We start from the raw sequence: 25,139 nt of genomic DNA, 5'->3' as shown, positions 1-25,139 counted from the left end.
TAAATAAATGCTTCTGGGAGGTGGGTAGTAATAGCAACGCAAGCAGCAAATAGCTGGTGTAGCCCTGATGAAGACGGGTGCTCTGAAGAGAGGAACTACTTTCAGACGCTTCTCTTTTTAACTTTTGGATATAAAGAGAGTCAGATGTAGCACCAGATGTTTCAAAGTCCCATTAGATGTTCAAATAGATTGTTAAATTATCCGAGCTGTAAAAAAGATGTTTTGTCACTGCAGAGTAATTTGTGTGGCCATTCATTGAAATCCAAACTGAAATCATACGTGTTTGTCATTTCTTTATCGAAGCCCTGCTAGCGCTCTCTCTCACGCAAGTTTTTTTGTAAAATAAAGTCGGTACACAAAAACGCAGAACATGAAGAACCCTCAAAAAACACATAGTGAACATGATGAAGAGAAGAACTTTTTCAAAAGAAAAGTACACAAATTAAACAAAGTTATCGTTGAGACTGGCATGGACGTCGCACACGAGTAGAGGGGCCATAAAGTCAGGGAACTGACTCGAATATGTCAGTTACACAACAATATCTAGCTTAAGTTTGCTAGCATTAGCTAACACTAGCCACCATATATGCTCCTGGTCATACCAGACCAAGTATGATGGAGGCAGCAAAAACCCCCGAGTGCTTTGAATTGAGTAAGAGTGCGTTTCTTTGGTTTATTAAAAGGAAGTTTGTTGTTTTGTTTTTCCTTCAAAAGTTACATCGTCTAGCTTTTAAAGGGCGTCCAGCAGAATTCCATCCATCACGCTGTGCAGACACCTCAGAGAAGATGCTGAGTTTTAATGTCGGAACAGTTAAACACATTACGCTGGACTAAGCACTGCCGAGCATCTATGGAGAATTTCACAGGCGTTTCACACACTGCTCTCTTTCACATGCTTGCCTTCAATAAACCCATGGAGGAGTTGTTGGTGTCAAACATTGACTTCAAACGAACATCTAATATGTCAGGTTCTGAATTGACAAAATGTTACCGTTTTACTGGAAGATAACTGAAAAGGCTGAGTTTTCATTGAGTTATATTTTTCCTGTAGTGGCTGAAAACGAGTGAAGATATTGAACAGATAAGTCTCCTCCCGGATGAACACCCGTCGTCGAGGGGCTATTTGACAAGAGGTGTCAAAATAATACAAGTGCATCATATGCTTTGATGCACTTGCTACACACGGCTGGCCATGCTTCAGTTAGCAAGGTAAAGGTTTTTAGGCCGTGCAGCCCTGTTGTTTCTGTGAGAGAGCTAAAGGCCAGATAAGGCGGCTCTGAAGTGTCTTCGTGCTCTCGCTCTGCCTGCTGGCCCGCCGGTATTGGCAGCAAAAAGTAACACATCTTGCAGGCATGGATCGTTGGCTGGCCGTCTGGATGACTGTGTGCGTGCGTGCGTGCGCATGCATGGGGAGCTGGCTGACTGTCCGGCTGGCGGTCTTGCTGTCGTCGGATTATTTGGCAGCCACCAGCTCGATGGCGTACTTGCTCTCTGGTCATCTGTGTGGGCAGGCGGGTCCACTTTGTCCTACCCAGACCTTCCTTGTGCTCATACTGACACACACACACACACACACACACACACACACACACACACACACACACACACACACTCATGCTTATGCTTACTCACCGCCGTGGTCGAGCTACTACTGTGACCTTCCCTGTCTCTTCCTCTTTTGGCGACTCATATGCCTCCCTCCGTCCTTCCTTCCGTCCTTCCACTGGGGTGTGACCTAAAATTAGTAATGGAGGAAGTAGAACCAGTTTAGATTTTTTATATATATATATATATATCTGGCGCCACATGGCTACGTTAGTGATGCTTTCGCTCTAGTGAGCGGGTTTCATCTCTTAATGTCCAGCACCTGCTATGCTTTAGTGAGAATCTTGTGGTTAACTTGTGAAAGCAGTACAGACCGTGCTTGAGGGCTTCTGGTTGCTGACATTTGATGAATCCCGACCATTGTGTGCTCCCTCTTGCAGAACACGGCCGTGCCCACACGGTGGAGCTATGGATTGATTTTTGATTGCACCATGTGTCACTGACAAGGTCAAAGCCGGGTGGCACCTGCAGACTTCCCCTCCGGAATCTTTGTCATTACATCGAGCAAAAAGCAGCCAATGTGCCGTTTAAAAGACATCTTGTTAGTGAATGGTGTCTTTTTAATCTATATGGACAACTGCAGAATGTCTCTTATTGATTTATTGCCTCTCATTTCGTCTTTCATCACCACAGTAGGAGGGAAGCTATGGTTTACAGGAGCCACAGTCTCTCTCTAGATTCTTTTAACTGAGAGAAATATTGTTTGGAAACTAAAAGGATATTGATTTCTGTAGCCCCACCACAGCTGTCATCAAACACTGCTACACCCATCTCCTGTCCCCAGCGTCGGTCTCAGACCCCCCCAACACACACACACACACACACACACACAGCTCCCTGTAGAGTAGATAACTGTGATGCCTCTCCTTTTTCTCACCTCGGCCACTCACTTCCTGTACATCCATTTCAATGCCTACCTTCCTCATCTTCACAGCCCCCCCACACAGCGGTTACTCACAGTCTGAGGCCGGCAGCTCTTTCATCTTTGGATTTCAGTGCTGCAGCCAGTCTACTATGCTGCACTATGCTCTTTCTCTCCCTTTGATGTCACACGCACACACTGACAAATCCTGTTTCCAAGACGGACTGGAATCTGGTTACTTCAGGACATTGACGAGATGTGGCTCACCTCAAACGGGGTCAAATGAAGTCTGTTAGTCTTCATTTGGGGATTTTTTTTTTAGTGAGGTTGTGTAAGCTCTTCACTCTTCTTCTTCACTACTTCTGCTGACTCTTACCTTACCTCTCCTAACCTTACCTTACCGTCTACGGTTTAGCAGTTTCAATACAAAATTCTGTTCAAAGTTGAAGGTTAATATAGGGCGTAATAAAGAGACGGGCCGGTTTAGGATCTTCCCTCTCAGAACCACACTCCAGCGCCAGCTGAGAAAATACTGGATGCCGGCAGAGGCCGGCGTCGGACAAACACAGGTCATATATTAGAGGATGCAATGAAAGCAGCGGCCCGGAAAAGCAATGATGGCTTGGAATACGCGAGGTGGCTGTGGCAGGGTGATGCTGCACCTTCCACAACTTCAAAAACACTATTGGTCTGTAAGCTGTATGTGTATCACTGTACCAAATAGAGTCAGACGGTCCCATTCACACAGAACTCAGTGCTCACTCTTTGAAGTTTTGGAAAGAATTATTGTAATTCAAAAAGAAAATGTAGAAACACTTTCCGCCAGTGTTCCTGTGTGTTTGGAGATACAGTGTGCAGGATTTTCAAAGCATCATGTCAGTATAGAAACCCTGCACTGTTCATTTTTCTTTCTTTTTTTTACCAGTCTACAGCTCTGAGGCGCAGCATTGCTTTGAGCTAAATGCTAATGTCAGCATGCTAACGTGCGCACAGTGACGACGGCCGGGGCTGGAGGTGGGGGAGAGAAAGCAGCCAATGGCAGCGTGCAGCAGGAAGGAGTAAGCAGCACAGGTGGTGGCGGGCGGGGGCACCACAGGGGAGACGAGTTGGCAGCTTGATCAGTGAGAGATATGATTGGAGCTTTGGATCAGCGGATTCGCTGATGTAGCATGACATGACAGGTTCTCGCTCAGAATATCAAGCGTGGAAGTGACGGAGTTGATACAGTGATGATCGTCACGCCGTCTCCCTCGGCTCCCGTGCATAAACTATGACCTGGTGAAATTAAAGTGCTGAGTCACTGAGCCAAGGTTTTTGTTTTGTTGTTGTTGTTTTTTACAACTACAATTGCATATTGAAAGATGAATAACAGGACAGATTGTCATTGTTTTGACAATATGCCATCATCATGGCAGCCAATACAACAGCCCAACTTGATCTCACTCTTTTCAATGTATTTCCCTCTTATTTCAGACAGTAATCATCCCACTCAGCAACATAATGTACAAATGCAACGTTAGCACTATGCCAAAAGAAATCCTTATCTAATCACCTTGTGAGCAGCGGCTCTCAGCTGGTGGACAGCGAGTGCTTCTTCACACTCCTCCTTTATGTGGACTGTGTGCAGCATGTGATGTGTGTTATTTAGTCACCGACACATAACACCCATTTCTCACATGTGCCATATTTAATAAGAGGGAATGGGAGACGGTGTTTGTTATGCAATTCTACGAGGGAGGACATGTTTGGACACCCGTTGCTGCTCATTTCAACTGCAGGTGTGCGCGGCACACATGGTCAACGCGTGTGTGTGTGTGCGCTTCTGTTCCCAGCTGTGTTCTCGAAAGCTTCTTTTTTTTTTTTTTTAAGGCGGAAAAAGCTGCTCCTCTTTTCATATTTAACATCGGAGCAGGAAGGCCAGCTTGAATGAGTCATTGGGGAAGTGAGTCACAGGGAAGTGGAGCGATTTAAGTGCAGTTGTGTAGGTGAGGTGTTCTCAGTTTAAGTGGAGGACGAGCGGTCCTCGTCTCCGACAGCTGGCTCTCAGATCTGAAATTCATCAACACTAGATGCTCTCAGAGATCAGGGATCCTGCTCTTTTTTGTTTTGAGGACATTTTTTTTAGGTCCCTTTCTCCTCTCCTTGACCAGAGAGGCTTGTTTTTGGCTGCAGCAGATCGGCCCGGTGTCTGGGCTGCTTGTGTCGGTGTGGGTCAGTAGCTGCCGGCTGTTTGTCGACTGCGCTAGAAGACGGAGAGGGGGAGGTGTGGGGGTGGGTGTCAGGAGGACAGCAGACAGTTGTTATGGGCTCGGGCTGTCTTCTCTAAGCTCTTCACCGCACTCCTCCGTCGGCTTTCGACGGCCCTCCCCTCCTCGTTGAAATCCCCCTCGTTGATGACTCCCACACACTCATCTCTGTCCTCTTTTTCCCTTTTGTTCTTTGTCCTCACTCTAATCACTCTCTTTCATTGCCTTCAGCTCTCTCTATCTCCCTGTCTTTTTCTTTACATTTTGATTTCTCCACAGCAGCTTTGCGCTGCTTTCTTTTTCTTTCTTTTTTTGTCCCTTCTGCTGCAGTTGCTTCCCTGTTTTTGTCTTCCTCGTCCCCATTTCTCCTCTCCCTCACTTCTTCTCATCTCTCCATCCGTTCTGACTCCTCCGGCAGTCATTCGGTGTCACAGACTGTCCGGCGTTGTTCAGTCAGCTCCCGTCCTGCAAAACGTCTCCCAGTCGGACGGTTGTCCCCCTTGGATGGTTATTCAGACGGACTTGAGTCGGTCTCTCCCCCGTGGCTCAGACATCGCATGGCAACAGGCCACTGGTGGAGACACCAACCCCACCACACCTCGTGTTTCCAGCCCAGCAGACGCACCATCTGTGGCAGCTTGCGGAGTAACCGTGGCGTAGCCGAAGAAGCAGTAACAAAATTGCTTCGTAGTGTGTGTGTCAACATATAATACAACAACATGGTTGAGACATCACTTACGTTGCCTCTTGGCTATGGAGCATCTGGCAGAATACGGACAAACAACAGTTATTCTAAAGGAAAATAGTATTATATTTCATCATTCTCACATCTGTAGATGATTCTTACTTTAATTATAAGTAGCATTAACATTAATACAATAGTTTGGTAGTTCTGCTGGTTATCATTCTTGACCTTTATTAAAGACACCACATACTGTATTTTGCAGCACTCCATGCTCAATATAACCACTAAATAATATAGTATGCATGTATATGTACTGTAGGCATATAAAGGTATTATTACTAAAGGCTTATTGTAATTTTGATGTGTCCATGTACATGAAGGATACACCAATACACACTTATAGACTGTTATTGCCCCTGGCAGAGTCAGAAGGTGATGGGTATGTTGGCTTGTTGGTATCATGGATGGAGTACTGAACAGACCCACCCTGTGCTCACCCAGGGCCCCTGGACCTGTTGTTCTTCTTACTCCATCAAACAACCACAATGACCACAAAGAGAGGAAAAAGCAACCGACCCACAAAGCACTACCACTAGCACGTCTGTGTGCAGGGGCCCATTGTCTCCTAATCTGACCATATCTAGACCATAAGGATAGCCAAGATGGCAACTCGCAAGCCTAATCAGGCAAGTGGTAAAAAATAATTAAACACATTGGGGTTTTTTTCTGGAGATGAGGAGGGAGCCATCCCGCTCCCTTCCCATCTCTTGAGAGTTGCACACTCACAGCACCAATCAGGCCACTTGCCTGGCCAGACAATGTGAAAAATGAAAACCTTCCTGTTGAACGCTGTCTGGCATTTGTTAAATTAACTGAATAAATAAACTATTAACGATGAACCGTGTGTTAATACAGAGAATCAGGGCTCTTAACACATTTTTTAATACATTTATAAACGTGCTCCCCAGTCTGGCCTCTCGTTCATCAGTTTCCAAACCCGCCCTTGAGTCTAAATAACACTAACTAGGTAGTGCCGGAAGCACAATAATTAGATCTTCGGTCTCATATGAATATTTTTCACCTAATTGCTCGTGTGAGGCTCAGGCACACAGGAGGCACATTCACTCGGCTCGTCATTGGCTTTCTTCTAACCTGATTGTTTTCCATTGTGCAGGAAATATCTGTTTATATTTAGATAATACATTTAGAGACTCAAACACATTAGTTTGATGAAATGAGACGGAAATTAGTTACACCATGTATTACCAAGTGAACCAAACTGTGCTTGTTCGACAGTGCTTATCATCTCATCATTTAGTTGGATGCTGTTTAGAGAGCTGTTTTTCGCCTTTTTTTTTTATTATAAAATGACGTCTATGTGCTATAATAATACCGTTAAAGTATTGAAACGCTCAGTTCATGTAGAAATAGACACAGCCCGTATTCAGAAACTGTCCCTTTAAGTGAGCCGTCAGGATTTCTAAACTATACAATTTATGGTTTAAACGTAAACCTACGAAATGTGTCTCAGCTTATTTCCGGTTGCAGTCTGTGTGAGTGACATCTGCTGACAGGAAGAAAACATGGACCCAAGCTGTTGCCTAGCAACCCATTTACGCTGACATGCGCAAAAAAAAAAGCATTTTGACAGAAGGTGAATACAGGTATATTCAAGTTTTAAAGTTTTTTTGAACGTTAAAGCATGTAAACATGTTCTAATAGAAATACAAGCATGAACCTGGAAATGAGCAGACGTCTCCATTAACTCCCGACTTTAAAATGCTCCCTTTTCTGTTTCTGCTGACGAAGGACAAACTATTCCAGCACAAGAACAGATGATCGGTATTATAAGAGTACGTACTAACTAACAAATGGTGTCCACAACCCCTCCCATCCTATCTCAAGGACTCTGATGGCCCCCCCAGACCGGAAGGCGTTCACCCCCCGGTGTTCTCTGCCCTGCGCCAGTCCAGAGTGGTGTCATCCACCTCCGAGGAGGAAGAGGCCCTCACGGAGAAGTTCCTCAAGATCAACTGCAAGTACATCACTGGTGGCATGGTAAGACGCGTCATAGAAGGCACTCTGTCTGTACCCTCCTGGTTATGTGACCGACAGTTTGCTGCGAACTGCTGTGGTCTGAAGATAAAATGACGTCGGCAAAAAAAGAAAAACAGAAAAACATACAGCCACCAGCTGCAAGTTCTCAACACACTCCTTATTTCAAAAGCCTTGGCTGTAGATATGAAGAGAAAAGTAACGCACTTCAAATGGAAGTCCACATTAAAGCTGTTTTTCTATTTCCTGGTTGTTTGTTCAGCGTTGTAAACCATCGATACGATCAAAGATCAAGTTCTTCTTCTGAGATTCGGTAGTTTACACCCTTCCACAATAACACAAGAACAAATCAGCAAAAATACAGAGCGCTTCACTTTAATAGCTGATGCCGTCCGTGACGACCACTTTCACTTTTGAAGAACATGATCGTCTTTTGCTGTTTCAGTTGCTAATTCGGTGCCCTCCGATGGTATTCTCAGCAAAACATGAAATCGCCAACCGAGGCAGACGTAAACAAGGCAGTTAGAGGGAAAGTCATTCCACTGAAACGCACCGCCATCTTTCACAACTGAGATCTTAATAAACGGAGGCACTCCAGCTCGCCGCATTTTTTTGTTTGTTGTTGTCGAATTGATTTAAGAAACCCTGGAACGAGGACAAAATGAGAGCACAGTAACCATGTGGGCACATGTGTGGGTGGATCTGAATAACCCTGCAGACCAGCACATGAAGAGGAGCGTCTCTCCTGCCGACCGTAGTTTAATTCTGCTGATTAGAAGTAATGTTGTTCTGCAGCCCCTTGACGTGCTGTAAAGTGAGTTATCTAAATTCAGGATCTTAAAAGGTCTTGGGTACAGTTGTGTTCAGATCCTCTTCACCTCGGTTCAGTACCTTGTTTTAGTTTTTTTGACCGAGATCTGACTGTTTGACCTTGGTTCTAACAAGAGAATTTGCAGTTTGCTTGGATAATACAAAAGAAGAACAAAGAAAACATATTGTGTGTGTGTGTCAACACACTACTCTGTCCAGGCAGCTGTCCTGCTCATAGACACACACACACACACACACACAGATCCATGGTATTGAACCACAGCTGATTCACTCCCAGGTACCAAATGAAAGCACTGAAGTGGTCACGGTGCCGGCAGTCAATAACTTCTACTTGATTTAGGACATTTGCGGTCTCAAATTGATTCGGCTTCCAGTTCTTTATGTGACAGAGGTGCTTTTGATTATCTTTTGGCGGTCGACTAACATGCTACGCTCTTCCTTTTATGTGTTTAAAGTTTTGATGGGGTTCTAATTCCTCCCTCGCCCGTCCCTCTCTTCTCCCGTGTCGATTCAGGGTGCGGTGAGCGGGGTGTTGCTGGTGACACCCAACAACATCATGTTTGACCCCCACCGGATGGACCCACTGGTTCAGGCCCATGGGTGCGAGGAGTACGGCATCATGTGTCCCCTGGAGGAGGTGCAGTCTGCTGCCATCTGCAAGGAGATCACCGACCCCAAGATCAGAGAGGCTGTGCCCGAGTAAGAAAGAAACGTTGACATTCGCTGTTGTTGTTGTTGAGCGTGTACGGTAAAGACCTCTATGAAGACTAACACATGTAGTTATTTCAAGTATATAAACCCTGACTTGTGATTCTAATTTACTCCTACGTACGCTCTTATAGTTACACTTTCTATCTTTCCCCACAGTTTAATTCCAAATGCCTTTCTCCCACTCTCACCTTTCCCAGAAACCTCGCTATAATCAATGTCATTCTCTGCTGCACCCGCGGTCAGATTGCATCAGCAACCAATTTCAAGTTTGCAGTTTAATCCCCCCTCCCCCCTACACATACCAAAATAAAAAGGAGACGGCAATTACACCAGGGTTAATAATGAAGTATGCCTTCACCCCTCCTACGTACGGATTGCTCACCTCTTCATGCACTAGGAAGCAGCCACTTCAGAGGATCCACTCGTGTTTCCTCCCACGAGTTGTTGCTTCATTTAAATAGTTTTAGTGTTGTTGCTGTTGAAGACCGATTGATGTAAGGGCAAATGTGATCTAATATTAGGAACCCTGTGGAGTCAGTTTTTGTGGGTCTGAGCGGTTTTTGTGTTTAAGCAGTCGAGTGTTGCCCGTGGAGCAGTTCTTGTGCTCGCAAATGATCGGTTTGTGTGCCAGGCCCAGCTCTGTCTCTCTCTCTCTCTCTCTCTGTTTCTCTCTCTCTCTCTCTCTCTCTCTATGTCTCTCTCTCTCTACGTCTCTGTCTCTCTCTATCTATGTCTCTCTCTCTCTACGTCTCTGTCTCTCTCTACGTCTCTGTCTCTCTCTCTCTCTATGTCTCTCTCTCTCTCTCTCTATGTCTTTCTCTCTCTATGTCTCTGTCTCTCTCTCTCTCTATGTCTCTCTCTCTCTCTATATGTCTTTCTCTCTCTATGTCTCTGTCTCTCTCTCTCTCTCTGTCTCTCTCTCTCTCTGTCTCTCTCTCTCTCTACATCTCTGTCTCTCTCTCTATGTCTCTGTCTCTGTCTCTCTCTCTATGTCTCTCTCTCTCTCTCTCTCTCTACGTCTCTGTCTCTACATCTCTGTCCAAACTCACAGTAGAGCAACAAGTTATCACGAGCAACAAGTGCTCTTCACTTGTTGCTCGTGATAACACTTGTGCACTTGTGATTCTGTGTGCTGGTTAAAAACAAGTGTTTCTTCTTGCGACCTCATTAAAGGTTTTCAAGTAATAGAATGTTGTTATTTGCGTGAAACACAGATTTGGTCCTTTTGAACAGTTATACAGCTTTATTTATCACTCTTAACAAAATTAGATGAAATAAAAAACATACTGTTATCTAAATATGCACAAATTTGGTGGAACCGTATTTCTGCATAATCAGTTCTTCCATGCTTTTGGAGCCTGATCTCTCGCTGAATGACAACATGAACGACGGGGCAAACGGTGTTTACCTTGATAAGAGTTCCTCTAAGCACTCCACTGGTTCCTGCTTTCTTTTTCGTTTCCGTTCCTGTCATGCAACAGTGATTTGCCAAACTTTGAAAAGAAAGTGTTCACGGTGAACAGACTGCATGTATGACCCAAACCACTCAATATGCTCGTGTGAATAAATAAACCGAAACATGGTAATGTTTTAAGAAGATCAGGGCATCTCTCTCTGCAGCCCTTTCTGTGGGTACATAGATTAGTTCATGTGTTTGAAAATGCCCTCATGTGTAGTAGTCTCATCTAATAAATATATCTATATGTATCCTAAAAAATCTGTAAGACTTGCATAGTTATCATGTTTGATCTTTTAAATTTAGTTTGAGCGTTTGTTAAACAACAGAATGGGAGAGGAAGTAGCGGGTCGATTGTTAAAATAAACTCTCACCATGGAAATGCATGCATTATGCATTGACCCTTTTTAATGATTGGTTATTGATCATAAATGTGGCTGATGATTGGTTAAAGGGCCAAAGAGCATATGCCCCTGACTGAGGTGGAGCTCAATACTGTCTCTCATTAGAGCGTCCATGCCTGATGAACACCCACGTCTTTCCAGCTCCATGGCCCCAGTTTGTAACACAGACTATTCTGTTTATGTCTCAAGTTTTCTCATATATTAGACGGCCCCTTCAGAGCCACAGAGGGCATCGTATTATTGGTTTTACAGGCTGACTAATACTAACCATAACAGCTGAACTGATCCCTATACATGTAGAGCATGTAGGGAAATGTCCAAATATTCCTCTACTCGTGATAGAGTTGCACATGTCTTATTGCTTCTCTTTGTTTCCAGTGACCTGGAGCCTCTTCCCACCGAGAGACATCCCTCCCAGAAGGAGCCAGAGCAGCGCCTTAGGGAGCCGGGGCCCAACGACAGCGGCAGCGCGGCCCCGCGCAGCACTGAGGGCTCCTTCTCCGAAGACGTCTTCACCGAGACGGAGCTGTCCCCCATCCGTGAGGAGGAGCAAGCGTCTAACGAGGACCTCCGCCTGGACAAGTCGTCGGGCGCTTCCACGGAGTCTGTGCAAACCGTCACCCAGGTGGAGGCCAGCGGTGCCGCGTCCCGGGCCCCAGGCGGTGCCCTCGGCCTCGGTGCCAGTCAGCCGGAGGAGAGCGCCGCGGCAAAAGCAGAGGACAATCCACCAGACACTGCCACAGAGAGCGATAGCCAATCCCGCATGGGATCCAAGCAGCACAGTGTAGAGAAGCCACCAAGCACACCCACCACCACCACCACCAGCAGCACTAGCCAGGCCCAGGGCCCCAGCAGCAGCAGCAGCAGCAGCACCTCTCGCCCGGGGTCCCAAAGCTCAGCCACCCCTGGTGCCGCAGACACCACCTCTGTCTCAGCCAGTCCACAGGGGGAAGCCAACGAGGGGACAGACGTCTCCAAAACGGACACTATGCAACAGGGCAAGGAGGAAAAGGAGGATGTAGAGCAGACGCCAAAGGACGGCACGCAGAACTCTGCAGAGGGTAAACACATTTACATAGTAACAGTTGGAAAACGTGTAACTCGAAGCTCGTGAAAAACAGGCAGAGGACATTTCAGGTGATGAATCTGGCTTCATGTTGTCTTTTAGCTGCAACCTCTACATCCATATACTTCTGAAGACTATCAAAGCGAGTTCCTCTCCTCTCGGGCTGCTTCAGAATCACGTCTCTCATGTTGGTTCCCGATAACCTTGCTGTTTCCACTCTGCCTTCGTAGTAATTGGAATATAAAGACGAAGGAAAATGGCAGCCTCTGTTGTTATCAGCTCGGCGGAGCTAGCCGGGCTTTATGGGGCTTTATGCAGCTCTTTGATCTCGGGCTCTGGTGGTCTGGGCCTCTCCTCTGGGCGATAAGCTAAAGCCTATCAAACACCACAACGCCACAAACACAAGTAATGCCCAAAGGCGAAACACGGTGGCGATGAAACCCAACATCAAAACACCTTCTGAGACAGCATTCAGAGAGGTGTTATTTACACGTGACATCCTTCTCTGGGTTGCTTTCATGTGGATTTAGACGAATACTACCTTCCCCAAAGCCTGGAATAAACGTATTTTGTTCTCATTGCCATGTTTAAGATTAAAGGATCAGTGGCTTTATGTTTTAACCTGCCAACTATGGGTAGTTACTTATTGGTGGTCTACTCCACGCTGGATGATATAACAAACCACCTAACAGTAACACATATACGAAACCAAAAGAAAAACTTGAGTTAAAACATGTGGACTTCTTTAGTCTTATAAATGTAATATATTTATGTGCAATATTTCAAATAAGTTGGACACCAAATAGAAGAAGAAAGAGAAGAAATGCCACAAGCCGTTTCTTCTTTTTTCTTCACTATGCAGGCTGTCTTTCTTAACAAATAGTTTAATTCTCAAAAACAATAGACAATTTCACATCAACACATCGTCTTTCAGGTTTCCTGAAAACTTCGACAAATGGCAATTTCAGATTATCCTTGAACGCACCAGCAAGTAGTTTTATAACAGCCTTTTCTCTCAACTATATCACCACCAGCAATAACATAAAGGTAGCAGAATCTCGCCAGCAAGATGATGGAATTAAACTAGAAAAGCAGTGACTGCCTGGAAGTTCGGTAGTTACTAACAAAGAAATAGACAAGATGTGCTTGAGAAAATGTCTGGCAAATCCTATGCAGTTAGCAGTTAATTGGCTAACATATACAAAACCATGGCAGCATCCTTTTTAATTAAAGCCTGGGTGGCACAGTGTGGGTCTTGTTATCCGACAGTGGCCTCAGTATGTCACACTCACTTGTGTGCATACAACCCACTGTCCACTCTCGACACGTAGTTGTGATTCCAAAAGAAAAGATGTCCCTCCCCAAGAAGAAACAGACCAAGACAGTTGGAGAGAGAGATTTGCCATTTTCTCCCCGGCAATTATTATCACGCAGAGGAGCCGGGCTGCCAAAGCACGGGGATCTCAGCAGGGCTGCCCATTATTCTGTGCACATTAGCACAGCCCACACAAGCAACCTCAAAAACAGGCTGCATTAATACAGAATTAATGCATTCTGAAAAGTGAATTTGTCCCACTGAGCGTGTTGTCTAAGCGGATTATTTTGTCTGTCGTTATTGCTAGTTATGTTGAGCTGCCCAACCAGGAGCTGACAATATGTGGCAGTGTAATGTCACTGGTGCAGTGATGTCATTCAGCTCCCTGGGGCTGCGACCTTATAATAGGCCATTGATAATGTACCACGGGCGGAAGACTCCGTGCCACTATCAATTATAGTCTGCTTCTCCATTTGTTTCTGTCATCTGCTGCGTTTCTGCCACAAAATGACGAATGCCAGTTGAAGTAGCCAGTAAATAGAGGATAGAAAACTAGGTCACATGCATAAAGCAAGAATAACCCGGAGAACACGCAGTTAATCAACCAGATGTGTTTTGTTTTTAGATGGCAGAAATTTTAAACTCTGGGAAATATGCTGCTTTGCTTTCCTGCAAGAGTTCAGATTGATACCACTCTTGTGTCTGTACGGTAAATATAAAGCTGCCAAAGGGTTAATTAGCTTAGCATAAAGACAGCTAACCTGGCTCTGTCCAAAACTTGCAACGTCTGCCTAGCAACACCTGTAAAGCTCTCTAATGAACTTGTTATATCTCATTAGTTTGATCTATACAGACAACAGAACTGTAAAATCCTATGTTGGGCTAGCAGTTTCCAGTGTGTATGCTAGGCTAAGCTAACTGGCTGTAGCTTCATATTTAGCATACAGTTATGAGAGTAATGTTGATCTTCTCATCTAACTCCCAGCAAGAAAGCGAATAGGCATGTTCCCCAAAAGATAACACATTGTTATGCTTTAGTGACCATGTGATGATTTCCTCTTCCAGGTACAGGGTCTGCGGAGAGGCGGAAGCACCCCGCTCACAAGTTCCTGTGTCTGCGGGTGGGGAAACCCATGAAGAAGACGTTTATTTCTAACGCCAGCGCCTCCATGCAGCAGTATGCCCAGCAGGGCAAGAAACACGAGTACTGGTTTGCTGTGCCGCAGGAGAGGTCAGTGTCTCTGCCACACCTTTTGAATACAAGCAAATCCCTTTTTGTGGTCTCCTAAATAACATTAGTGAAACCGCTGCTGTATCTGATGATGTGGAACAATCTTTAAAATGGAAAGACTACAGAGTACAATACATGATATAGTAGCCTCCGATAGGTCCACTTAGAGTGCAGCAGACTTTGTTGTTAATGCAGAGAGCTGCATGGATTTGACCTAGCCTAACCCTAACATACTCCTAACACACCACAATATTCAGCTGAGTTACCGAGGCGCCTCACCTCCAGTCCTTTTAATATTTGAAACCAATCAAATATGCACTCTTTGTCAGGTCTGACTCCCTCTGCGGCTCCTGCCCATCTCCCTGTGCTGCTTCTGCCAGACAGCAAAACAATGTATTATTCATTCACTCTGCAGGGAAACAGACATGCACTTTATTCCTGCGCTGGGACACGCACACAACCCATCCAACAATAAAGCTCCTGTTTTTCCTAGTTTTGTATCCTCGGAAAGAGTTCCGCCCACAAAAATGCTCCTGAACTTGTTCTGACCTAAGCTGTAATGTTTTCTATCATCTGAAAATAGATACGGCGTGTTTATGTGTTTTTCCAAGTTGGAGCGCTCCGTCTGGATGTACAGTTGCCAAGCAAGCAGCAGTCATAATTACATTACAGCTCTTCGTGCTGGAAGGAGACGCATTTCATGAAAAAGTTGCGTAATGTGTTTATATGGAGAGTTAATCCCAAAAGCTTAATTTAATAAATCAGAGGCCATTTATTACAGCCAAATCTGGCTCTAGTGCAAGTGGTAGTTAAATTATCTTTTCAGAGAGAAGGATGCAAAGGAACAAAAATGGTGATAACAAACATGAGGTGGATCTGATCCGTCACTGTTTTCAGTGCATGGGTCTGTACTTTTACAGCAGCAACACGCATGGTGTTCTCTCAGGCTGTTAATCACATTTGAATCAAACAAACGGGCATGTCTTCTTTAGTTAGTCACGGTACCATGAATGCGTCTTGGTTATGTGATGTGTTGAGAGTGCAGTAATGACACAGAACAACCCCCCCTTCGTTATTAATTATGAACTTCAGGAGTCTTGTTTGTTACAGCGTCGTTGTTGTCGTCCGCCGGTTGCTTAGCTGCAGCATTTCCCACCTGGAAAACAAGTTTGCTGCGATGCACGCTGCACCTGGGGACGACAGCCCCGGGGGCATTTCAGATTCAAAGCTAGTATTTAGAGATGGTACATGGGACTACTCATTATTTTTAACTTGTCTTTCTTGGCACAGCAAGTTGGGCTGAGGTGTGTGGGAGGAGTGATCATAAGCTGTTGGGACTGACAACACAGCGGCTCATAGTCCTTTCCTTCAGACGCCGCTAGACTCTCTGTAGCTTGACCTAGATGGGAGCCGACCCGCATGATGTGTCTTTAAGTGTCCTGACAATGGTGTGGGAAGAAAGGGAGGCCATTGAAGGGAGGTACACAACCAACAACACTGAATAAAGCTCAGCCTACCGCACCGAGTCTGCACAGCTCTGTCATGTCCAAAGCAGTATGTGACACAAACTGTATTTGTTTTTAACTCTTCGTGAGTTATGCCGCACTATCTCTTATCATATCCTAAACTGTTCACATGGTTCTCATGTAACGGCAGACACGAGGGGAGAGCAGAGAGGGGCAAAATGATTGTTGCAATGTTTGAGGAGCATTAAGCAGCTAAAGAGACGGATGTTTTCCCCAGGAGTTGGTGGAGACCAAAACGGAGCTAAAAGGAGAGAGACTATGGGACTTTTATTATATATATGAATGTTGTATTTGCAGCTTGTTGGGCTGCCCACAAGGGAACAACAAAATCAATGTTCGCAGGTTCAACTATTTGTTATTATAGGACCATTTGTCCCCAAAGTGTTCCCACACTTCAGCACAAAGTGACAGCTCTTGTCGCAAAATACTCGATAAGAACACACCGTGTCACACAGGCAGGCAGAAATGAGGAGACCAGTAAAATGTTTTGTTCAGTGACTGTTGATGTTGAAATGCTTGCTTCACAGCCATTAGGGCTGTTTGAGAATGCTTTAACATACAAAATACTCAGTCATTCTCAGGACTATCGGGAGTTGATGCCCTGATGGGAGTTGTGTTTCTTCCCCCCAGGTCAGACCACCTGTACGTGTTCTTCATGCAGTGGAGCCCGGACATGTACGGTGAGGGGGTCAGGGGGATGGGACAAGAGCCTGGGTTTATGGTTGTCAAGAAGAATGATGTGTCAGAAACAGCTGAGGACGAGCCCATCACTGACCTCAATGTCAAGGAGTGGGAGGTAAGGTCCACACGGCGAACACCGCTCCCTCACTTTGCTTAAAGCACACCTGTTGTGTTGTCTCAAGCTTCACACACATGGATTAAGTATAGTTCTCCGCTATGGTTTAATCCATAACCTGTGAAACCAGTTTATTGTTGTGTGTTAATTTACATGTTCTATATAAATGTGTTGATTTGCTTTCATTATGTAATGCATAGTCCAAACGTATTGTGCTGATCATGGTTTTGAATCCATCAGAATTGTGCAGTTGTCAAAACCTTACTTTCGTATTCTGCTTCTGTATATTGCACTTCTATGTACCACTGCATATTTCTTGATTTGATGGTAACTTTTTTTGTGTGAACTTTCTACCACATGTAAGTTGTGTAAGTTGTGTGAACACTTACTTTGCTTGGAAATGCGCTCCACTGAACTTCCAACCAAAGTGTTTTGCATGTTTGTGTAATTGTTTACTCTTCTCAGTTAGTGTAATCTAGTTTCATCACATGTTGTGCGACTGTCACTAGCGTTGGTCAGCATTTGGCAACTTGTTTTGCTGAATGGCAAAAGGCTAACACAATTATGAGTTGCTGCAGGGAATGTAATCATTGAGCACTTTAACAGTTTGGGGAGTTTTTTTGGCTCTGAAGTCCTCCCAAACTCATGTGGCACTGATGTGGGTTCAAGCTGTTCTCAATGTGTCTTCATTGCACATTAACAGAATGTGGCAGTAAGTCTAGGTAGCATAGTCAAGGGATGTCAATCTAGATTTCCAGTACTGTAATGGCACATGTTGGATGGTTTTGGTAAAATGAGATTGTTTTGAGCCTGTGGATAATGAAAGGGATGCATTCGTTGTATGAAGAAATAGATACGATGGAAGCAGTGGCCAGGATTTAAATTTTAATGTAAATGAATGATGTAGGAAACAAAGTGGACTGATTTTGTTTGTCCCTACACGATCCATTACATTTGAATAAGTAAACAGGATCTTGCTGCTTTTGTTTGTCCTGTTTGACAATCCATGAATTTTAAACAACACCGTTTTTGCTTTAAGAAGGAAAAAAATAGTTTTGGTAAACTAATATTTTTTTTAATGAAAAAGACAGACTAAATTTAGTTGTATTAATGTATTCTATTTTTATTGATTTGATTTTTTTGTAACCACGGATCTCATCTATCAAAATCTCTACCTCATGGGCTCGTGGTGTTACTGTCTCTTTAAATCCTGTCTGTTATGGGACCGCTCATACTTCTTTTTAACCAATGGGGAGCCGGGTTGTCTCCTGTCCCGTATTGTTATTGGACTTTAGCGATGTCACACAAATCATACGGCGTAGAAACCCTAATGGAAAGAAATGTTTCTATTTTAGTCGATCAGGCTGCCAGGCTTCATTCCAACTCCGTCTTCTTGTCTCGGGGCTACACGGGGGAACTTAAAGGATCTGTAATGTGACTTTACGACTTCAACCTCGCCCAGAAAGCAAGACATGTTTTCTAGGAGGGTGAAAGACCAAGAGACACGGCTGACCCCCAAGTACACCTGTGTATGTTCCTTGAGCTTTGTTCATGTTTTCAGTCTCCAGCGATGTGTGAACGGTATTCTCGTGTGTTCTCTTGCTGTTGTTGTTAGCTAGCCGTGCTAGCTCGCTAGCGAAGCTAACTAGCCCGCTAGCCCATTAGCCGATGTGGTCTAGGGCAGTGACTGGTGTTGAACAAAGTGGCCACTATCTGACCACTCTTTAGCAGTCAGGGAAGTGCCCTCCTCGGTTGTCTGTGCTCTTGGCACCGTGTAACACGATGTGTGAAAGTTTCCAGTTGCTCGGTGCCGGTTAAGAGAGGCAGTCCCTGTTTTCATTCATCAGTTTCCTTAACCTCACATTACCAAACTGTTCAATGTTTAACTGTGTGTTTCAAGTTTAGAGCTCGTAAAGTGACCGTTAAACAGTCACCCGTGTGCCGTATGACACCGTATTTAATTCACCGGTCACTTCCAGATGCTGACCTTTTTCATGACATTGATCCCTTCAAAATAAAAGGCATTTGATACACATTGAAAAGTCTGTAGCAGGTTAGCATGCTGCTAGCTCAACGTGACTCTTCGTCAGGGGACACACGCACTAAAGTGCATTGAGCTGGAAGTGAAGTGAGGCACAGATGTACTTTTTCATCAGGGCTGTAGTTCACCTGCTGTGCTGCATTGAGAGCTGTAAAGAGGCAGCTTGTTACCCTTAAACTTATTTACACCAGAGGCAACAAGGTGAGTGCAAAAGTCTCTGTTGTAAAAAAAAATATACATTTTAAGAAATAATAATAAAAACAGTTAAAGAATCAAAGGCAGCTTATGACATCTGTTCCCAGACAGTTTAATATCCATTGGAGTACAGACCTAGACCAGTTGAATCTGAGTGTGTGGTATCTGTGGCTTTGTTTGTTTGTCTCGCACACGAGGCTTTAAATATCTCTCCTGTAGGAGAGACGCTGTGGACTATTAAACGCCAACGTTTACTCAGTGGCAGAACAGAGGCAGCCGCTCTCAGTGGAGTTGGTAGCGTGGGGTGTAACTTTGTTGGAATGTAGCCATGCTCACAGGTCATCTGTTGGTCTGTCTGGGCTGCAGTTGTAGTGGTGGATTACTGTTCCTAACAAAGAGAGTGGGTTAATGTCCATGGACTTGGCATCTAGTGTTGCATCAGTCGTTCCTCAACTATTGTGAGTTCACTTAGTTCTGTGGGTTCAGCAACCAATGGTGGCGTTGTTAAACATATTACACAAACATGCAAAACGATGGAGTGCTTTTATGTGCTCCTTCTCTTCTTGTTAACAGTGGCCGTAAGCCTTTGTTAGAATGTGTGTCTTCACATTTGTATACATCTACCTTTATTCAAAGAGCAGTGTTAAGTTCACTGAATCGCACTACCTAGTGCACATAATACCTTCCAAAAACTCACCCTTTCCTTTCCCTGGCCAGCGATGGATCTGCCAGAGTTTTATGTTCCACCTGTTCCTGTCTTTATACTACCAGGTAGTGTCTCTGACGGAGTACCACCGTCGGATTGATGCACTAAACAGTGAAGATCTGCGCTCGCTCTGCAAACGACTCCAGGTGCCCTGACCAGCCCTGTCTGCCCCCCTGTCTCTCTGCTCTGCCTGCACCAGGACGGTCTCCCATCGGCTCCTGCAGGCTTTAGCTGCTGCTGATGTTGCATAGGAACCTCAGAAACACATGCTTTACATGACAGTGATCTGTTGAGTAGGTTTCATGAGCGTTTGGGCATATGAAACCTGTTCAAAACTTGCAATACAAGATCAATTTGGGAATGACTTCTCAAGCATTTGACGTAAAATATTTTTGAGCAATTCATTCCAGAACACTGTGTGAGGTTTTCATGTGACATCAGCCTCATCTCAATGTGTCAGGCTTTTTTAGTGCGTCAGCCCACTAGATCAGATATGATCAATATGTCGATTTTATATTAGCTCCACTGAATTTAGCATTGTCTTTTATACACAAATGACCAGACTGTCTAGAATAGTTAAGGACAAAGCGATGGTGTGGGGTGGGGGTGGAAGTAAGACTCCCTTGACGGGCTGAGTGATGTTTCCTGAGGACAATGCGGGTAGGCCCGACTTGAATGAGGACTGAAACATGAGAGCATCCCAGCCACCAGTGGGGGAAGCGCTCCACAGTCAGCCTCTGTTATTGAGAAAGATAAATAACCCAAACAGTCTGTTGGTCAGAGAAAATGTCGAACAGTGGAGTGCAAATTATTCATTGGGTTGATTTCCCATTCACTTTGCATTCTCCTCTCCCAGACAGTGTCTCTGCCCGCTCCCCTAGTGCTGCCAAACCAATCCTAGTCGCCTGGCACCGGAGAGCAGCAGCAAGATGTTCAGCTGTCGTCATCGAACTGTTGGTTTATCAGCGTGTCGCCAGCAAACACTGCGTTTATAATTCTGGCAGGAACATTTTTAATTTAAAATGTTGTTGCTCGGGTTAGGCTTTGGCTAAAGGCGAGTTTGTTCATGTCGTCTCAGCCTTTATCTTAGAGCTGTCTAGTAAAATGGCTCCTGCTTTAGATGGTCTCACTATGTAGGAGTAGTAATTGTAGCTTTATGACAGATAGCTATAACTGAACCCATCCAGTGTCGGTGCCTTATGGAAGCTGAATGTTAGACCTCTCCCTGTGAGTGTGTCTGTGTGTGCACGTCTGACATGTGTTTGTGCCTGTAGATCACCACCAAGGAAGAGGTGAACTCCAAGCAGGGCACATCCATCAAGACGGAGCTGGAGCCAGAAACGTTCAAGCCCAACCTCAGAGAATCCAGTGATCTCCTGGAGGCCGACCAGATAGAGAAGGTACAGACCGCTGCACAGGCCTGCTCTAATGTGACATGTATGTCACCATGTGCATCTGAATGCTGATGACAATGTGAAGGAGAAGGCAGGCAATCTTTTTAACTTTTCTTATGGCCAACAAATCACCCGAAAGACAACATTTAGCAATGAATCGATCCTGCTAACAAGTGTGTGCATCCACTGTCAGTGTACGTAAATACTCTGTGGTTCAACAAATGTGTGTTTATCTGCTGCCGTCCTAAATAAATGGCCCGTTGTCTGTTTTTAAAGATTTACACTTTCAGTACGAACCAATGGGCCTGGAGCTCTGGCCACTTATAACATAGAGAGTTAGAAGATATTGAGAGCGGCTAATGCTTTTATTTTTGTTCTCTCCATTAGATTTGTAATAAGAAAAATATTTTTTATTTAATAAGTGTATTCTACTTGTCCTTGAAATGGATAAACTGTATATAACATGGTCTGTGGGTCATGGGGTTGGCTTGAATGCAGACTTGTTGGTCATTTCACTTTCAAATTTGTAAAAACGTAACCACGTCCTCCATTCCTGGAGCTCCCTGTCAGGATTATTTGTCTACCGTGTTCTGAGGGAATACATGTGTTCACTGCTGTAATAAGCATTATACACTGTCAGCCCTACAGTTGTTAGGTGGGAGGAGGAATACATTAAGCAGGAATAATAATATGTATAGACAGAAGCATCAGCAGGTACTGTAGGTGTACTCCTTACATCAGCTGTGGTCAGTGGGTTGTTCTGTTAATGTGGCCGTTAATATTCCTGAATTCCTGCCACATAGAACTACTATGGACATAAGTTTTATAAGCCATATGATAGCCTACATTTAAACAGCAATAAAGCACAAATGCTATGATTCAAGTTCCAACCAATGTATCTTATTAAGAGCCAACAGGTTGAACTCTTCACCAGACGTGCAAAAGCAAAAGTTGATTTAGTGTTTTGCACGTCAACTCTTTCGGTTTAAACCTTCTGCACAGTTGCAGATAAAGATTAGGCTACACCAATATAATTACAACTATAATGTTAGTATAATTAGATTCCAGTGGTGGCTGCGTAGCACTGTTTGACTCGTGTGATCCGAACCTTTCCAATAGCTCCAGAGCGTTGTTGAGCTTACATTTATGAAAAAAGGTAGATCTAATCAGTTCCACAATTCACACGTTCAACGTGTTTTTATTTAACCAAATATTGTGCTTCAATCTGATATTTGTTGATATTTGCTGTCCCACATGCTGCACACTTACATTCATTAATTAAAGGAAGTTGATTAAATATAAAAAAAAGACAAATTCATTTAATCCGATGAATCGCTTTATTCAAACTAAGAATCTAGTTTGAGGATTTTCTGTTTTTTGGGTGATGAGTTCACGACAGACATGTCTTCATTGGAAAACCTCAATAGAAGCTTCAAATGTAAAATAAGATGACATTCGATACGGCCCTACTTCAAATGCAATGCAGCTTGTCTATGTTGTGGAGCGAGCAGTGAGTGATTAATGCGGAGACGGGTGAATGCGGAGCGATGCTCTGCTCTCCGCTCACAAGTACCAGACACAGGAAATGTGTGGACCTCCCCAGCTCTGCCCAGTCGGGATAGACTTCCCCTGAATGCCCCGATACCTTTTCAGAGGCCGCGTCGAATTCCGACCTGCCGTATCCACACCGTGCTGTCGGCACTGCATCTCGCTGAGCATTCAATTAGGCTGTTTGATTTGTTATTAATACTTCTATTTATTTATTAGACATAATTCCTTCAGGTTTTTTCAGCCGTTGAGATTTCCATCTGCCGAACCGCTTCACATCAGGGCAAAGAGCCGGCATAGGCCGGCTACCGTAAGCTCTGTGGAGTTACAGGTGACAACTTGCTCTGTGTGATTTAGGATTACAGCAGAGAACATGTGAAGGAACCTTTGATTTGATTCTATATTGAATTATGTAAAATGGATATTGAGTGGCTTATGTAAAGATGACACACCTGTGAGAGTCACAAACCGCTTATGTTGTTTGAGGTGTGGTGTGCGCTCTGCAGGCATCGCGGGTGAGTACACGCTCAGACGCGCCCACACAGCTCCAAATGAGTCCCAGTTGGCAGATAAGTTGCCAATGTGCAGCTTCCTCTAATCACCCCGAGGGCGGAGCTCAGAGCTCAAGGCGGCTCGCAGAGGTGAGCCGAGTCGGGGCTCATCTCCTCGTGGCTTCATTTCCAACTGCTGATCACGCGCCTGCTTCTGCTGAACCAACAAGAAAAAGAAAGAAAAAAGAGCAGAGGGACCCGTGAATTATTGGAGAGTGAGCAGAACGTTTAAAGGCCCTTGTTCCATACAGAGGAAATGGTGCAGCATACTGTAAAAACAGTTGTCACTTTTAATTCCATGTTTTAGTCCGTGTCTGTTTTATCTGCCTGTTAACATGAAGCATAAACTGCACTGCTCCTCCGGCGCCTTTTGTCGGCTTTATCTCCCCATGCACCACCGCCACTGTTAATCCTTCAGGCTGTCAGCAGGGCAGCCTCTCAGGGAGTGCCGGACCTCTCTTCCTCCTGAGACCGCGCTGTGTGTTTGGAGCCCTGTTACTCTTCTTTAAACACCAGACCGTGTTAAAAGTTCACCGCGGATGTAATTGAGCGTTTTGGTGGCTGTGGCCTTTATGTGTTTCATTTCCTTTCTCTGCGTCTTTCATCCTTCCTCCCCCCCCCCCCCCACAGCTTGCCAGGAACCTCCCACCTCGGACCATTGGGTACCCATGGACCCTGGCTTTTGGCACATCAAAGCATGGCATGAGCATTAAGAGTCTGTACAGAGCCATGCAGGGCCAGGACACCCCAGTGCTCATGGTTATTAAGGACAGCGACGGCCAGGTAAGCTGCCAATTCAGCAGAATGTAAGTAGTGCACCGTAGTATATTGGAAGCGATGTAAAGCGTTCATCACTTTCTAATAGTTCTGCTATTGATGTCGGAGTTGTTTTTCGTTCTCCAGGTGTTTGGTGCGTTGGCGTCTGAGCCCTTTAAAGTCAGCGACGGCTTCTATGGCACAGGAGAGACCTTCCTCTTCTCCTTCAATCCAGAGTTCCAGGTACACGACTGACTTTCCAAAAAGTATTTTATTTGAACCCAAATGGCTTCGAAGCTTTGACCGTTGACATGGTAATCGACGTCCGAATCAGTATTGGAATGCGTCGTGTGTGTGTGTGTGTGTGTGTGTCTGTCATTGTGGAGCTGTCCCGGGTGCTGAAACGCACCGGGTGATTGATGGACAGTCAACAAAGCTAGGCCTCTCATATTGGCAAAGGCTACAGTATATTTATTTATGCATTTGTTTATAGACTTATCATTTGATGTGAATATTTCACATTTTGTCTTTTGCCAATTTAGTTTCAATAAAAAGGAAAGTCCGATTTTTATTTTTTATTTTTTTCGTCATCTCTCATTCTACAAAGATGGCAAAGTAAAGTACAGTGTAAGTAGATAATAACGGCAGATTTGAGGAAAGTTCAGCAGCTTGTGCATTTTAATGCACATGCTGAGCGGGCGTCTACTCCAACACAACCTGCCACCAGAGAAGGAACCTTCTAGCAGCTATTTGTCTGACCGAGGAGTGACGGTCGAGAGGCGACTAATGCTCTCTCTCCGAGTGTGTGTGTGTGTGTGTGTGTGTAAGCGTGTAAATGCGTTCATCATGTGTGACAGACAGTTGACCTCGGTGATGCAGTAACCTATACAGTCTATATAGCCACTTGAAGTCCAGTGCAAAGCATCACACAACATGCTTTCTGTGAACGTGCTCGTCGGTCACATGCTGTTGTCGATGCCTGTGACACAGACTCGCTCTGGTCCTCATAACGGCTGTGATTAATATCTGTTGACACATCTTTGTACATGATGCAGTGCTCTAAAGCCTCACTACTCGGTGGCATTTAGTGTTCTGTGACTTGCATTCTTGATTATGTTCTCTTGTTAATCACATTTACACGTAACGGATTCAAGCCGGG

General features: G+C 44.7%; 1 protein-coding gene across 3 annotated transcripts in view; it reads left to right on the top strand.

Moving 5' to 3' along the window:
* The window catches only part of oxr1a (oxidation resistance 1a), an 82,484-nt gene that overhangs the window by 55,206 nt on the left and 2,139 nt on the right, over positions 1-25,139 (top strand). For 2 of the 3 annotated variants that reach the window (XM_079164852.1, XM_079164851.1), the window contains exons 5-13: positions 7,304-7,456; positions 8,799-8,983; positions 11,234-11,916; positions 14,302-14,467; positions 16,624-16,789; positions 19,797-19,877; positions 21,006-21,131; positions 23,855-24,007; positions 24,128-24,223. In XM_079164852.1, coding sequence (XP_079020978.1) covers positions 7,304-7,456; positions 8,799-8,983; positions 11,234-11,916; positions 14,302-14,467; positions 16,624-16,789; positions 19,797-19,877; positions 21,006-21,131; positions 23,855-24,007; positions 24,128-24,223 — 1,809 coding nt within the window. Of the gene's footprint in view, positions 1-7,303; positions 7,457-8,798; positions 8,984-11,233; positions 11,917-14,301; positions 14,468-16,623; positions 16,790-19,796; positions 21,132-23,854; positions 24,008-24,127; positions 24,224-25,139 lie in introns of those variants that run through there. The other variant, XR_013767186.1, reaches the window with a different exon arrangement.

This window comes from Pholis gunnellus (assembly GCF_910591455.1).
Source record: "Pholis gunnellus genome assembly, chromosome: 8".
In the NCBI taxonomy this organism is placed as follows: domain Eukaryota; kingdom Metazoa; phylum Chordata; class Actinopteri; order Perciformes; family Pholidae; genus Pholis; species Pholis gunnellus.
Note: the sequence above shows the minus strand (reverse complement) of the source record. Positions and strands in the feature narration are given on the sequence as shown.